At 58.2% G+C, this 15,650-nt stretch overlaps 1 protein-coding gene across 1 annotated transcript; it reads left to right on the top strand.

Annotated features, from left to right (window-relative positions):
* The first annotated feature begins 8,655 nt into the window (after positions 1–8,655).
* LOC129134122 (Fc receptor-like protein 2) lies at positions 8,656–14,902 on the top strand. The gene is made up of 11 exons (XM_077192025.1): positions 8,656–8,717; positions 9,584–9,604; positions 9,834–10,064; positions 10,296–10,553; positions 10,643–10,927; positions 11,814–12,083; positions 12,373–12,675; positions 12,931–13,017; positions 13,602–13,623; positions 13,707–13,777; positions 14,130–14,902. Exons 1-11 carry the CDS (start codon positions 8,687–8,689, stop codon positions 14,231–14,233), a joined length of 1,683 nt encoding a protein of 560 aa, XP_077048140.1. The 5' UTR covers positions 8,656–8,686; the 3' UTR covers positions 14,234–14,902.
* The last annotated feature ends 748 nt before the right edge of the window (positions 14,903–15,650 follow it).

The following is a 15,650-nucleotide window of genomic DNA, read 5'->3' as shown; positions in this document are numbered from 1 at the left end:
TTTGGCACTAAAATCCCCTTTTCCCCCACTATATTTTGGTACTAAACCCCACATTTCCCCCACTATATTTTGGCACTAAAATCCCTTTTTCCCCCACTATATTTTGGGACTAAAATCCCTTTTCCCCCCTGTATTTTGTGTCTAAAATCCCTTTTTCCCCCACTATATTTTGGTACTAAACCCCACATTTCCCCCACTGTATTTTGGGATTAAAACCCATTTTCCCCTGTTGTATTTGGGGACTAAAAGTTGCTTTTCCCCCACTATATTTTGGGACTAAAATCCCTTTCCCCCCACTATATTTTGGGACTAAAATCCCTCATTTCCCCCCTGTATTTTGTGTCTAAAATCCCTTTTTCCCCCACTATATTTTGGTACTAAAACCCACATTTCCCCGCTGTATTTTTGGGGGCAAAAAGTCTCTTTTCTCTGCTGTATTTTGGGACTAAAACCCACATTTCCCCCACTGTATTTTGCGACTAAAATCCCTTTTTCCCCCACTATATTTTGCGACTAAAATCCCTTTTTCCCCCCTGTATTTTGTGTCTAAAATCCCCTTTCCCCCACTATATTTTGGGACTAAAATCCCCTATTTCCCCCCTGTATTTTGTGACTAGAAGTCGCTTTTCCCCCACTATATTTTGGTACTAAAACCCACATTTCCCCGCTGTATTTTGTGACTAAAAGTGGCTTTTCCCCCACTATACTTTGGTACTAAACCCCACATTTCCCCCACTATATTTTGGTACTAAACCCCACATTTCCCCCACTATATTTTGGTACTAAAACCCCACATTTCCCCCACTATATTTTGGTACTAAACCCCACATTTCCCCCACTATATTTTGGTACTAAAACCCACATTTCCCCCACTATATTTTGTGTCTAAAATCCCTTTTTCCCCCACTATATTTTGGTACTAAACCCCACATTTCCCCCACTATATTTTGTTACTAAAACCCCACATTTCCCCCACTATATTTTGGTACTAAACCCCACATTTCCCCCCTATATTTTGGGACTAAAATCCCTTTTTCCCCCACTATATTTTGGTACTAAAACCCCACATTTCCCCACTGTATTTTTTGGGGGCACAAACAAAAAAAATTCTCTTTTCTCTGCTGTGTTTCTCTGCTAAAACCCATTTTTATTTTTCTTTCCCCCCCTCCGTATTTCAAACAGCTCCCGGTGGTGACGAGAGCGGGGCCGCGTCCCCCGGGGGAGGTGACCCGGCGGTGGCAGCGGGTGACACACGGAGGGGGGGACGCGGCCGCGGGGGTGGCGCGTGTGTCACCCTGGGAGCGGAATGGGAGCGGAATTCCAGCCCCGGGCGGGACGCGGCTGCCGGCGAGGGAATGACCGGGGCTGGGTTTTCAGGAATTCCTCCAGGTGGAAAAAATGGTTCGGAGCAGCTGCTGGGGAGGGGTGAAGGAAATTAAAATTAAAATTAAAAAATAATAATAAAAAAAAAATTGGAAAGGAGTTTTATTTAAATTTATTTTTGAAAAAAAATGATTTTATTTCAAGGAAATGTGTTAATTTTATTTCAATGAAATATTTTAATTTATTTCAATGAAATGTTTTAATTTTATTTCAATGAAATACGATAATTTTATATAAATTAAATACTTTATTTAAATTAAATACTTTATTTAAATTGAATATTTTTATTTTATTTAAATTAAATACTTTAAATGGAATATTTTTATTTTATTTAAATTAAATACTTTATTTAAATTGAATATTTTGATTTTATTTAAATTAAACACTTGATTTAAATTGAATATTTTGATTTTATTTAAATGAAACGCTTTATTTAAATGAAATATTTTCATTTTATTTGAATCTGAATCTATCTATTTGAATGGGAAAAAAAATATTTTATTTTTAATATTTTGATTTTATTTAAATGAAACGCTTTATTTAAATGAAATATCTTCATTTTATTTGAATCTGAATCTATCTATTTGAATGGGAAAAAAAAAGATTTTAGTTTTTTAAAAATTGATTTTATTTTATTTTAATTTTTTTTAATAAGTAATTTGATTAAATGAAAGAAAAGGGAAACAACAGGAGGATGATGGGGATTTAATTTGAATTAAATTAAAAAATGGGAAAACAACAGGAGGAGGTTGGGGATTTTATTTGAATTTAAAAAAATAGGAAAACAATAGGAGGATGTTGGGAATTTTATTTAAATTAAATTAAAAAAATAAATGGGAAAACGACAGGAGGAGGGAGGGTTGGAGGAGGTGGAAAGGATGGGATGGTGCCAAAAAAGGGAATGGTCACAATAAAATGGAGCCGTCCTGAAATTGGAGCAAGCCCTGAAACTGAACCAGTCCCAAAACTGGAACAAACCCCAAACCCTGAATCAGCCCCAAAATCAACCCCAAAACCTGAACTAGCCCCAAAAACCAGCCCCAAAAACCAACCTGGCCCTAAAACTGAGCAAGTGACGAACTCTGAATCATCCCAAACCCTGAACCAGCCCCGAAATTGGAACAAACCCCAAAAGCAGCCCCAATATCCAACCCCAAAACCTGAATCGGCCCCAAGAACCAGGCCCAAAATTGGAACAAGCCCCAAAACCCAGCCCCAAAATTGGAACAAGCCCCAAAACCCAGCTCCAAAATCAGCCCTAAAAACCAAACCAGTGACAAACCCAGAATCATCCCAAACTCTGAACCAGGCCCAAAATCCAGCCCCAAAATTGGAACAAGGCCCAAAACCCAGCCCCAAAATCAGCCCTAAAAACCAAACCAGTGACAAACCCTGAATCACCCCAAAGGCTGAACCAGGCCCAAAATCCAGCCCCAAAATCAGAGCCAGTCCCAAAAACATGAATCAACCCCAAAACCCAGCCCCAAAATTGGAACAAGCCCCAAAATCAGCCCTAAAAACCAAACCAGTGACAAACCATGAATCACCCCAAAGGCTGAACCAGGCCCAAAATCCAGCCCCAAAATTGGAACAAGGCCCAAAACCCTGAATCAACCCCAAAACCCAGCCCCAAAATCAGCCCTAAAAACTGAACCAGTGACAAACCCCGAATCATCCCAAACTCTGAACCAGGCCCAAAAAACAGCCCCGAAATTGGAACAAACCCCAAACCCTGAATCAACCCCAAAACCCAGCCCCAAAACTGGAACAAGCCCCAAAACCCAGCCCCAAAATCAGCCCTAAAAACCAAACCAGTGACAAACCCTGAATCATCCCCAACCCTGAACCAGGCCCAAAATCCAGCCCCAAAATTGGAACAAACCTCAAACCCTGAATCAACCCCAAAACCCAGCCCCAAAATCAGCCCTAAAAACCAAACCAGTGACAAACCCTGAATCACCCCAAACTCTGAACTAGCCCCAAAAAACAGCCCCAAAATTGGAACAAGCCCCAAAACCCAGCCCCAAAATCAGCCCTAAAAACCAAACCAGTGACAAACCCTGAATCATCCCAAAGGCTGAACCAGGCCCAAAATCCAGCCCCCAAATCAGGACTGGCCCCAAAACCCTGAATCAACCCCAAAACCCAGCCCCAAAATTGGAACAGGCCCCAAACCCAGCCCCAAAATCAGCCCTAAAAACCAAACCAGTGACAAACCCTGAATCATCCCCAACCCTGAACCATCCCAAACCCTGAATCATCCCCAAACCCAAACCCTGAACCATCCCAAGCCCTGCTCACCTTCTCCCTTCCCCCAAAAACCCCAACCCTGACTCACCGGGGCCTTTTAGGGCACGGCGGAGGCTCCAAACAGGAAGCGAAGCCGAAATTCGGGGAGCTCCAAACGAGGCCAAATTGGGGCACGTTGGGTTAATGGCCCCATTCAGGCCCTTAATGAGCTGCGTTAATTAGGGCTGGGATTTCCAAAAAGTTCAGCCCCAGCTCCTAAATCATCCCCGGGCACAAACACGGGCGGCTCAGGCCTGGGGATTTTGGGGTTTTTGGGGCACATTTTGGGGGTAAAACACCCCCAGATCTGAGCAGAATGAGGGTTTGGGTTTGTTTTTTTTTTTTTTTTGAGAAGGTTTTTTGGGGGGTTTTTATGGGATTTGTTGGGTTTGGGGATTATTCAGTTCCTGCTGTTCTGCGTTTGTCCCTGAGCCCTGAGGTCTGGGACACCCCAAGGTCCCCAAATCCCTTCAGGCTCCCAAATCCCCCCAGGGTCTCCCCAAATACTCCCCAGGCTCCCTAAATCCCCCTCAGGATCCCCAAATCCCCCCCCAGAGACCCCAACCCCCCCCCAGAAACCCCAAATCCCCCCCAGAGACCCCAAACCCCCCCCTACCCAGGGTCCCCAAATCCTCTCAGGGACCCCAAATCTCCCCTAAAGTCCCTCCAAATTCCCACAAAAATCCCCTAAAATCCCCCAAAACAGCCCCAAATTCCCCCAAATGCTCCCCACAGGGGTGGGTGTGGGAAGGGCCCTCAGCCCCAGCAGCACCGCGGCCACCAGGAGATGTCCCTGTCCCTGTCCCCTGTTCCTGTCCCCTGTCCCCTGTCCCTGTCCCCTGTCCCCTCCTGGTGGCCACCGAGAGATGTTCCCTGGTGGGGAGTTTCCCTGGAATTCTGTTTTTTCCCCTGGAATTCTGTTTTTTTTCCCTGGAATTCTGTTTTTTTTTTTTCCCGGGGTTTCTGGTTTCCCTGGGAATTCTGTTTTCCTGGAATTCTGAATCCCTGGATTTTTGTCTCACTGCGTTTCGGATTCCCCCTGGATTTCTCTTTTCTCTGGAATTCTGTCTCTTGGGATTTCTCTTTCCCGGGAATTCTGTTTTCCCTGGAATTCTATTTTTCCTGGAATTCTGGAATTTGCTGGCATTTCTGATTCCCGGGAATTCTGTATTCCCGGGAATTTCTGTCTCCCTGGAATTCTGTTTTCCCTGGAATTCTGTTTCTCTGGGATTTCCATTTCCCAGGATTTCTGTTTTCCTGGAATTCTGATTCCTGGGATTTTTGTTTTCCCGGGATTTCTGTTTCCCTGGAATTCTGTTTTCCCTGGAATTCTGATTCCTGGCAATTCTATTTCCCAGGATTTCTGTTTTTCCTGGATTTCTGATTCCCGGGATTTCTGTTTTTCTGGGATTTCTGTTTCCCTGGAATTCCGATTCCCGGAATTTCTTCTTCCCCAGGGTTTCTGATTCCTGGGAATTCTATTCCCTGGAATTTCTGTTTTCCCTGGGATTCCGTTTTCCCTGGAATTCTGATTCTCAGGATTTCTCTTTCCCTGGATTTCTGTTCCCTGGAATTTTCGTCTCCCTGGAATTCTGTTTCCCAGGGAATTCTGTCTCCTTGGGATTCTGACTCCCGGAATTTCTGTTCCCTGGGATTTCTCTTCCCAGCTTTAAATCCCGGCCCCAATCCCACTCCCCCCGTTCCCCAGAGCCTCCCTCCCTGAAATATTCCCAAATTTGGGATCGCTGCTCCCTCTCCAGGCCCTCTCCCACAGCAGATCCCAAATTTTGGGGCGTTGGATTTGGCTTTGGCCCCGAACCCCCCCGGGAGGTGACAGCGGCCGGGATTAATTCGTTAATTAACCCTGGAATCCAATTAGGAGATTTTCATCCGGGTGCCTCCGAGATAAGAGATCCCAGAAGCGCCCGGGGCCGCTTCCAGAAGGTTCCGGAGCGGCGCTGATCCAGAAGGGCCCCGGGAAATCCTTGGGGGCGGATTTGGGGCGGAGGAAAAACGGGGCTGGGCCCTGAACCCGCCCGGGAAATGTCCCCAAAACACGAAATGTCCCCAAAACACGAAATGTCCCCGAGCCCGCAGGGACATCGAGGGGACAATGAGGGGACACAGCCGGGGACATTGTGGGGACATTGATAGGACAATGAGGGGACATTGTGGGGACACAGCCAGGGACACTGTGGGGACAATGCGGGGACACTGTGGGGACATTGAGGGGACACAGCCAGGGACATTGAGGGGACACAGCCAGGGACATTGAGGGGACATTGAGGGGGCATTGAGGGGGCATTGAGGGGACATTGTGGGGACATTGCGGTGACGGGGACAATGAGGGGACATTGCGGGGACAATGAGGGGACAATGAGGGGACACAGCCGGGGACACTGTGGGGACATTGCGGGAAGATTGTGGGGACATTGAGGGGACATTGAGGGGACACAGCTGGGGACAATGCGGGGACATTGCGGGAATATTGTGGGGGCACTGTGGGGACATTGTGGGGACATTGAGGGGACATTGAGGGGATATTGAGGGGACACAGCTGGGGACAATGCAGGGACATTGAGGGGACACAGCCAGGGACACTGTGGGGACAATGCGGGGACAATGAGGGGGACAATGAGGGGTCACAGCCGGGGACAATGTGGGGACATCGAGGGGACATTGCAGGGACATTGAGGGTACATTGTGAGGACAGGGCCCCCTGGATGTGTCACCTCCAGGACAGGGACAGGACCCCCTGGATGTGTCACCCCTGAATGTGTCACCCCCCTGGATTGTCACCCCCAGAACAAGGACAGGACCCCCTGGATGTGTCACCCCCCTGGATGTGTCACCCCCCTGGATGTGCCACCCCCAGGACAGGACCCCTCTCCCCCTTGTGACACCCAGCACCAACGGCCTCTTCCTTATACAGGAGAAAGTGAAAATGTTGGGGGGGGACACAGCCGGACACCCCCATCCCTCCCAGCCCCCCCAGCCCTCCCTGCCCCCCCCCAGCCCCCGCACCCCCTTTTGCCCTCCCCGGGGTCCCCCCAGCCCGTTCCCCCTATCGGGAGTTCCCCAGGAACTGAGGGGACGCGAAAGCGGCAGAAAAAAGGGAAGGAAATGGAAATGAAGAGAAGAAAAAGTCCCTGGGGGTGGGGACGGACTCGGAATCTGTCTGAGGTGACCCCCCCCAAAACCACCAGCACCTCGGGGTGGGGGGGCTGTGCTGGGCTCTGGGTCACCCCAAAATCTGAGGCACCCAGGGAAGGAGCTGAGACCCATGGGTGCATCCAGCAACTGCCCGTGCCTGGCCCCCCCATTCCTTTGGGATCCCAACTATGGCACCCCCATTCCTTTGGGATCCCAGCCATGGCCCCCCCATTCCTTTGGGATCCCACCATGGCCCCCCCATTCCTTTGGAACACAACCATGGCCCCCCATTCCTTTGGAACACAACCATGGCCCCCCATTCCTTTGGGATCCCAGCCATGGCCCCCCCATTCCTTTGGGATCCCAACCATGGCCCCCCCATTCCTTTGGGATCCCAACTGTGGCACCCCCATTCCTTTGGGAACCCAATTGTGGCACCCCCATTCCTTTGGGATCCCATCCATGGCACCCCCATTCCTTTGGGATCCCAGCCATGGCCCCCCCATTCCTTTGGGATTCCAGCCATGGCACCCCCATTCCTTTGGAACCCAGCCATGGCCCCCCATTCCTTTGGGGTCCCAGCCATGGCACCCCCATTCCTTTGGGAACCCAACTGTGGCACCCCCATTCCTTTGGAACCCAGCCATGGCACCCCCATTCCTTTGGGAACCCCGCCATGGCACCCCCATTCCTTTGGGATCCCAACCATGGCACCCCCATTCCTTTGGGAACCCAGCCATGGCACCCCCATTCCTTTGGGATCCCAGCCATGGCCCCCCCATTCCTTTGGGATCCCAGCCATGGCACCCCCATTCCTTTGGGATCCCAAATATGGCACCCCCATTCCTTTGGGGTCCCAGCCATGGCACCCCCATTCCTTTGGGAACCCAACCATGGCCCCCCCATTCCTTTGGGATCCCAGCCATGGCCCCCCCATTCCTTTGGGATCCCAGCCATGGCACCCCCATTCCTTGTGTCCCTCCCCATCCCTGGGACCCCAACCTGGGACCCCCATTCCCCAGGATCTCCATGGCCCAGCACCCATTCCCAAGGAACCCTTTCCTGTCCGTTCCATCCCCTGGAATCCCCCTTTCCCAGCACCTTGATTGTTCCAGGACCCCCATTCCCACGGGACCCCCCCCATTCCCCCAGCACCCCCATCCCATGACCCCAAATCCCTGGAGCCCACATTCCTCTGGCACTCCCATCCCTGAGTCCCCCCAGCCCTGGGCACCCCCATTCCCATTGCACCCCCAATCCCAGTGACTCCCCCTCCTCAGCACCCCCATTCCCAGTGACTCCCCCATTCCCAGTGACTCCCCCTCCTCAGCACCCCCATTCCCATGGCACCCCCATTCCCAGTGACACCCCATCCTCAGCACCCCCATTCCCAGTGACTCCCCCTCCTCAGCACCCCCATTCCCACTGCACCCCCATTCCCAGTGACTCCCCCTCTTCAGGACCCCAATTCCAGTGACACCCCCTCCTCAGCACCCCCATTCCCATGGCACCCCCATTCCCAGTGACTCCCCCTCCTCAGCACCCCCATTCCCAGGGACTCCCCCTCCTCAGCACCCCCATTCCCAGGGACCCCATTGCCCTGGGCCCCCCCCATTCCCCTGGACACCCATCCCTGGCACCCCAAACCCCCTAAGCCCCCACTCCTGGGAGCCCCAATATCCCACCGTGTGCCACCCAGCCTTGTCCCCACCCTGTCCCCATCCTGTCCCCACCCTGCCCCCACCGTGTTCCACCCCCACGTGGGGACAAGATGTAAATTCTCTTCCTTCCCCTTTAGCTCAAGAGCCACCAGGCTGGGGACAGGTGGCCCTGGCAGCGAGTGACAGCTGGGGACACCGGGATGGCCGGAAGGGTGGCACTGCTCCTGTGGGGTGAGTGCCACGGGGGTGGCAGAGATTGGCGGGGAGGGGGCACAGGGGGGCACGGGGGTCCCCTGATGTCCCCAAGGCCAACAGGGCCAGTGGGGGACAGAGCCAGTGTCACCCCAGAGTGGGGTGGCCCTGGGGACAGGGATGGGGGGACAGGGATGTGGGACAGGGATGGGGGACAGGGATGTGGGACAGGGATGGGGAACAGGGATGTGGGGACAGGGATGTGGGGAGAGGGATTGGGGAGACAGGGATTGGGGGGACAGGGATGTGGGGACAGGGATGTGGGGACAGGGATTTGGGGACAGGGATGTGGGACAGGGATTGGGGGGACAGGGATGTGGGGACAGGGATTGGGGGACAGGAATGTGGGACAGGGATTGGGGGACAGGGATTGGGGGACAGGGATTTGGGGGGACAGGGATTTGGGGACAGGGATTGGGGGACAGGGATTTGGGGGGACAGGGATTTGGGGACAGGGATTTGGGGTTTGGCACCGTGGGGCTGGGGCAGCTGTGGGACAGGGATGCAGGGACAGGGACAAGGGGACAAACACCACGATGATGTGGCCATGGGGACAGGGCCACGGGGATGTGCCTGTGGGGCCGGTGGGGGTGACCCGTGCCAGCCTGGGGTGGCCGCAGTGTCCCCGTGGTGTCCGTGTCACCTGAGCACGGCGCGTGGGCGGCTGTGACAGAGCTGTCCCCTGGGAGCCTCTCCAGACCTGCTGGGGACTGTCCCCGAGCACTTTCCCACCAGAACTGCTGTCCCCACGGGGACAGTTTGGGGACAGCCCCCACTCCCTGTACCCTGGTGCTGCTGTCCCCACGGTGCCACCCTCACCCAGCCCTGTCCCTTCTCCCTTCCAGCCCAGACCCTCGGCCTCGCTGGTGAGTCCTCAGGGGATGCCATGGCCCCACCCCGCTGTCCCCAGCCCCGCACTGGCCCTGCCAGGCTGGTGTCCCCTGTCACCCACAGGTGCCCAGTGCTGGCCCTGGCAGGCTGGTGTCCCCTGTCACCCACAGGTGCCCAGTGCTGGCCCTGGCAGGCTGGTGTCCCCTGTCACCCACAGGTGCCCAGTGCTGGCCCTGCCAGGCTGGTGTCCCCTGTCACCCACAGGTGCCCAGACCACCCAGCTCCTGGTGGAGCCCCCCTGGAGGCCGGCGGTGCTGTGGGACCCGGTGACCCTGACCTGCCAGGGCTCGGGGACCGCCGGTGCCACCACCTGGTACAAGGACAGGCGGCGCTGGGGGCAGGAGGGACAGGACCGCCTCAGTGTCACCGAGAGTGGCACCTACAGGTGTTACAGACCCGGCACTGGGCGCAGCCCCTCCGTGACAGTCTTAAATGGTGAGGGGCGTTTGGGTGTCCCCAGGCTGGCACCCATGGGGACCCTGAGGGCTCTGGGTGGGCTCCGCTCCATGGGTCACCTCCTGTGTGACCAGAGCCCATCCCCTGCTCTGGGGACATCCCAGTGTTGGGGGATCCCAGTGCTGGATTTGGGGACCCCTGGTGCGCTGGGTGTCACCCAATGGGGGGTCCCGGTGCCATCGGGTGTGACAGGACCCCTCTGTCCCCCAGATGATCTGGTGCTGCAGGCGCCGGTGCGGGCGCTGCTGGAGGGGGACACGGTGACACTGCGCTGCCGGGGCTGGCGGAACACGAAGGTCACATCGGTGTCCTTCTACCGAGAGGAGACAGAACTGGAGAGGCTCCGTGATGGCCCCGAGCTGTCCCTGTCCCCTCTGCAGCTGAACCACAGCGGCCGCTACAGCTGCAGGGGCAAGGTGGGATACTGGGGGTGGCAGGAGTCAGAGCCGGTGACAGTGACAGTGCACGGTGAGCACCCCACAGCTGCCACCCTGACACCCCCACAGCCCCTCCCCAGGGATGCCGGCTCACAAATCCCCCTCCCCTCTCCCTCCCAGAGCTCTTCACAGAGCCGGTGCTGGTGCTGCAGGGTCCCCCCGAGCCCACCGAGGGGTCCCCCCTGACTCTCAGCTGCCTCAGCACCCGCAGCCCCCTGCGGCCCCGAGCCCCCCTCCTGCACGTGTTCTACCGGGACGGGCAGGTGGTGGGGGGCCCGCAGGGGTCCCCGCAGCTGCTGGTGCCCGCCGTGGGGCTCTCCCACTCGGGGGATTACGGCTGTGAGGTGCGATCCGAGGGTGGGGCCGTGCGGAAGAGCAGCGCCCGGCTCCGCGTCACGGTGCACAGTGAGTGTGGGGATGGGCACGGGGAGCCCCCTCAGCCTCCTGGGATCCCCTGGTCGGGGACCCCCATCACTGCCTGGGGACCCCCAGCCCTCCCTGACACCTTGCCCGGGTCCCCCAGCCCTGACTTGCTGCCCCCAGCCCTTCCCGACTCCATCCTCGGCTTCCCCCATCACTGCCCCGAGTCCTCCCGTCCCTTCCCGGATCCCAGCCCGGGTCCCCCCAATCCCTTCCCGGGTCCCTTCCCGGGTCCCCCAGCCCTACCTGGGGACCCCCAGCCCTCCCTGACACCATCCCCGGCTCTCCCCATCGCTGCCCGGGTCCCTCCCCACTCCTTCCATCCTTCCCCGGCTCCCCTCGCCGTGCCCCGGGTCCCCCCATCCCTTCCCGGGTCCCTTCCCGGGTCCCCCCATTCCTTCCTGGGTCCCTTCCCGGGTCCCCCCCATCCCTTCCCGGGTCCCTTCCCGGGTCCCCCCATCATTTCCCGGGTCCCCCAGCCCTGTCTGGGCACCCCCATCCTTCCCTGACACCTTTTCCGTGTCCCCCCATTACTGCCCGGGACCCCCATCCCTGTCCCCGGGTCCCCCCATTCCTTCCCAGGTCCCACTCCGGGTCCCCCATTCCTGCCTCGTGTCCCCTCATCTCTGGCCCTGCTCCCCCCCACGCCTTCCCAGGTCCCTCCCCAGGTCCCCCCATCCCTGTCTGTGTCCCCTCAGCCCTCCCTGGTGTCACCCCCCTCCCTCTCCCGGTGTCCCCTCCCTGTCCCCCTCATCCCCCCCGTTTCCAAGCCCCCCCCATCTCTGCACCCCCCTCCCTCCCTGGGGTCCCCCTGCCCCTCCGTGACCCCCCCGGGTCCCTCACTGTCCCCTGGTGTCCCCCCGTCCTGCAGGGGTCCCGCCCTCGGGGGTGTCCCTGTCAGCGCAGCCCCCCGGGGCACAGGTGGCACTTGGGGACAGCCTGGAGCTGAACTGCACGGTGGCCATGGGGACAGGTCCCCTGTCCTTCTCCTGGCACCGGGAGGGCTCGGGGGCACTGCTGGGCACCGGCCCCCACCTGGAGCTGCGCCACCTTGGGGACAATGACAGTGGCCAGTACCAGTGCCGGGTCAGCGACGGGGACAGCGTGGCTGAGAGTGACCCCATGAATGTCACCGTCCTGGGTGAGCGGGACCCTCGGGCTGGGAGTGACCCCACCCATGGCACCCTCATCCCACCTCGCCCAGTGCCAGCCCCGTCTGTGTCCCCACAGTGCCCATGGCCAATGCCACCATCACCCCATGTCCCCTGTCTGTGTCCCCACAGTGCCTGTGGCCAATGCCACCATCACCCTCAGCCCTGTGTCCCCACAGTGCCCGTGGCCAATGCCACCATCACCCCATGTCCCCTGTCTGTGTCCCCACAGTGCCCATGGCCAATGCCACCATCACCCCCTGTCCTGTGTCCCCACAGTGCCCGTGGCCAATGCCACCATCACCCCCGGTCCCCTGTCACACCAGGTGCGTGCAGGTGACAATGTGACCCTGCACTGCTCGGTGCAGGTGGGCTCAGCCCCTGTCACCTTCACCTGGCTGCACAACGGGCAGGAGGTGGCCCAGGGTCCCCTCCTGGAGTTTGGGGACATCGACGTGGGACATTCGGGCACCTACCAGTGCGTGGCCACCAACCAGCTGGGACAGGACGGGCACCGCGTGTTCCGGGCACTCAGCCCTGAGCTGGCCCTGGAGGTGACAACGTGGGGACATGGGGACACAGGTGATGGCACTCGGGGACACTGCGGGGGGCTTGGAATCCCGGGTTTGTCCCCGGAGGTGACACGGAGGGGACAGAGCAGAGGTGGCATCACTCGAGGGGAGCTTGGAGCCCTGGATTTGTTCCCGCTCTGTCCCCGGTGACACGGAGGGGACACAGAGGGGACACAGATGTGACGGGGCACAGGTGGCGTCACTCGGGGTCGCAGTGGGGGTGCAGCCCCCCCAGGTGACCCCAAAGTGTCCCCTCTGTCCCCAGCAGTGGCTGCAGGGGTTGGCAGCTCCCTCCTGGCCCTGGTCCTGCTCGGGGCGGCCATCGTGGGCTGGCGGCGGTGCCACCGCCAGGGTGGGTGACAATGGGGACAGTGGGGACAATGGGGACAGTGGGATGGGGACAATGGGGACAGTGAGGACAGTGGGGACAATGGGGACAATGGGGACAATGGGGTGGGGACAGTGGGGACAATGGGGACAATGGGGACAGTGGGGACAAAGGGGTGGGGACAATGGGGGAGATAATGGGGGGACAATGGGGACACAGTGGGGACAATGGGGACAAAGGGGTGGGGACAATGGCGACAATGGGGGAGATGATGGGGGACAATGGGGACAATGGGGTGGGGACAATGGGGACAGTGGGACAAAGGGAGCAATGGGGACAATGGGGACAATGTGGTGGACAGTGGGGACAATGAGGACAACGGGGACAATGGGATGGGACAATGGGGGGACACTGGGGACAATGCGGACAATGGGGTGGGGACAGTGGGGACAGTGGGGACAATGGGGTGGGGACAATGGGGACAATGGGGTGGGTGGCAATAGGGACAATTGGGACAACGGGATGGGGACAATTTTGGGGTCCCCTGACCCCATTGTCACCCCATTGTCACCCCATTGTCACCCCATTGTCACCCCCCTTTCCCGCAGCCCCCAGGACAGCCCAGGACAGGTGAGTGGGGGGGCGGCCCGGGGGTGTCCCCGTGTCCCCAGATGCCACCTGGAGGCCACCCCCCGTCCCCATTGTCCCCGCAGGACCCCCGTGGTGTCCCTCGAGGGGGAGGAGGTGCTCTACAGCCACGTGGTGCCCACGGCGAGGGCGGCGGGTGAGCGGGGACAGCGGGTGGCACCGGGGGTGGCACCGGGGGTGGTACCGGGGGTGGCACCGGGGGTGACACCGGGGTCCCAAATGTCACCCCCGGGGAGATGCCGGGTCCCCAAATGGCACCCAGGGGACAGCAGTGACATCAACAGGAATGTGCTGTGATACTGGGGGGCACTGGGGGACACTGGGGTGGCACTGGGGGACACTGGGGGACACTGGGGGCCTGGGGGTGGCACTGGGTGGCACTGGCGGTGGCACATGGTCCCCAACTGCCACCCAGGAGATGGGAGGAGTGCAGGCACAGGGACGTGGCACCCGTGGGTGGCACTGGGTGGCACCGGTGTCTCCTGCAGGGTCCCCAAGTGCCACCCCCGAGGAGCCCCAGGTGACCTACGCGGAGCTGCGGGGACCGAGGTGGCAGCCGGGGGACAGCGGGGACTACGAGAACGTGCTGTGACACCGGGCTGGCACCGGGGGGTGGCACTGGGTCCCCGGTGACACCCAGGGGACAGCGGTGACATCCACGAGACCGTGCTGTGACACCGGGGTGGCACTGGGTGACACTGGGGACAGCCACACGCGTGTGTCCCCTCATTCCCTGGGTGCCCACCCTGCCCGTGGCCACCGTCCCTCTGTCCCTGTCACTGTCCCTGTCCCCTCCCTGTGGCCGCCGGGACCTGTCCCTGTCACTGTTCCTGTCCCTTGTGACCGTGGCCACCACAAGCTGCTGGCAGCTGGCCTTGTCCCCTCCCTGTGGCCACCAGGACCTGTCCCTGTCCCCTCCCTGTGGCCACCATCCCTCTGTCCCTGTCGCCTCCCGGTGGCCACCAGGACCTGTCCCTGTCCCCTCCCTGTGGCCACCATCCCTCTGTCCCTGTCGCCTCCTGGTGGCCACCAGGACCTGTCCCTGTCCCTCTGTCCCTCTGTCCCTCCAAGCCGCAGGAATTTGGGACAATCCCAAGAACGAGCCCAGAGTGACCCCGAGTGCCCCCCGGGGGGGTTTGGGGACAGCCCGGGGGGGTCCCGGGGAGCGGAGCCCCCCCCGATGGAAGGAAGAAAAGTGAAACTTTGATTTCTGTCTCATTTCTCATTTTTCTGGACAATAAATTCAATTCTTGTCCCCAAATCCCGGCCGGGACTGGGGGTGGGGGGGTCCCCAGTGGGGTCCCGGCGGTTTTGGGGGGCTCAGGGTCCGTCCCAACCCCCCCCGGGCAGCTCTGGGGTTGGTCCTCGCTTTGTCCCCAGCGGGGACACGGGGGGACACCGGGGGAGGGGCCGGGACCCCAAAAATGGGACCCCAAAAATGGGACCCCAAAAGCGGGAGGTGGAGGTTCTGGGACCCCAAAACTGGGACCCCAAAAATGGGACCCCAGAAGCGGGAGGTGCAGGCTCTGGGACCCCAAAACTGGGACCCCAAAAATGGGACCCCAGAAGCGGGAGGTGGAGGTTCTGGGACCCCAAAATCTGGGACTTCAGGGAGTAGGACCCCAATAACTGGGATGGGACTCGCAATCACGGTTCCCGGTCCCGGTTCCTGTTCCCAACCCCAGTCCCTGCTTCCATTCCCATTCCCGCTCCCGTTCCCGTTCCCGCTCCCATTCCCGCTCCCGTTCCCGCTCCCGTTCCCGATCCAGTTCCCGATCCAGTTCCCGATCCCGCTCCCACTCCCGTTCCCTCTCCCGTTCCCGATCCAGTTCCCGATCCCGCTCCCATTCCAGTTCCCCATCCCATTCCCATTCCCGCTCCCCATCCCATTCCCGTTCCCCATCCCATTCCCGTTCCCCATCCCATTCCCATTCCCGTTCCCCATCCCATTCCCGTTCCCCATCCCATTCCCATTCCCATTCCCGCTCTCTTTCCCGTTCCCGTTCTCG

This window comes from Agelaius phoeniceus, chromosome 31 (genome assembly GCF_051311805.1).
Source record: "Agelaius phoeniceus isolate bAgePho1 chromosome 31, bAgePho1.hap1, whole genome shotgun sequence".
Classification (NCBI taxonomy): Eukaryota; Metazoa; Chordata; class Aves; order Passeriformes; family Icteridae; genus Agelaius; species Agelaius phoeniceus.
This window is presented reverse-complemented; position numbering and strand designations above follow the sequence as displayed.

Bases quoted from the DNA above. Each gene is read 5' to 3' on its own strand.
- LOC129134122 (XM_077192025.1), top strand. From the start codon at position 8,687: ATGGCCGGAAGGGTGGCACTGCTCCTGTGGG. The intron at 10,928-11,813 runs GTGAGTGTGGGG...CCCGTCCTGCAG, and splicing joins GCTCCGCGTCACGGTGCACA to GGGTCCCGCCCTCGGGGGTG. The intron at 13,778-14,129 runs GTGAGCGGGGAC...TGTCTCCTGCAG, and splicing joins GCCCACGGCGAGGGCGGCGG to GGTCCCCAAGTGCCACCCCC.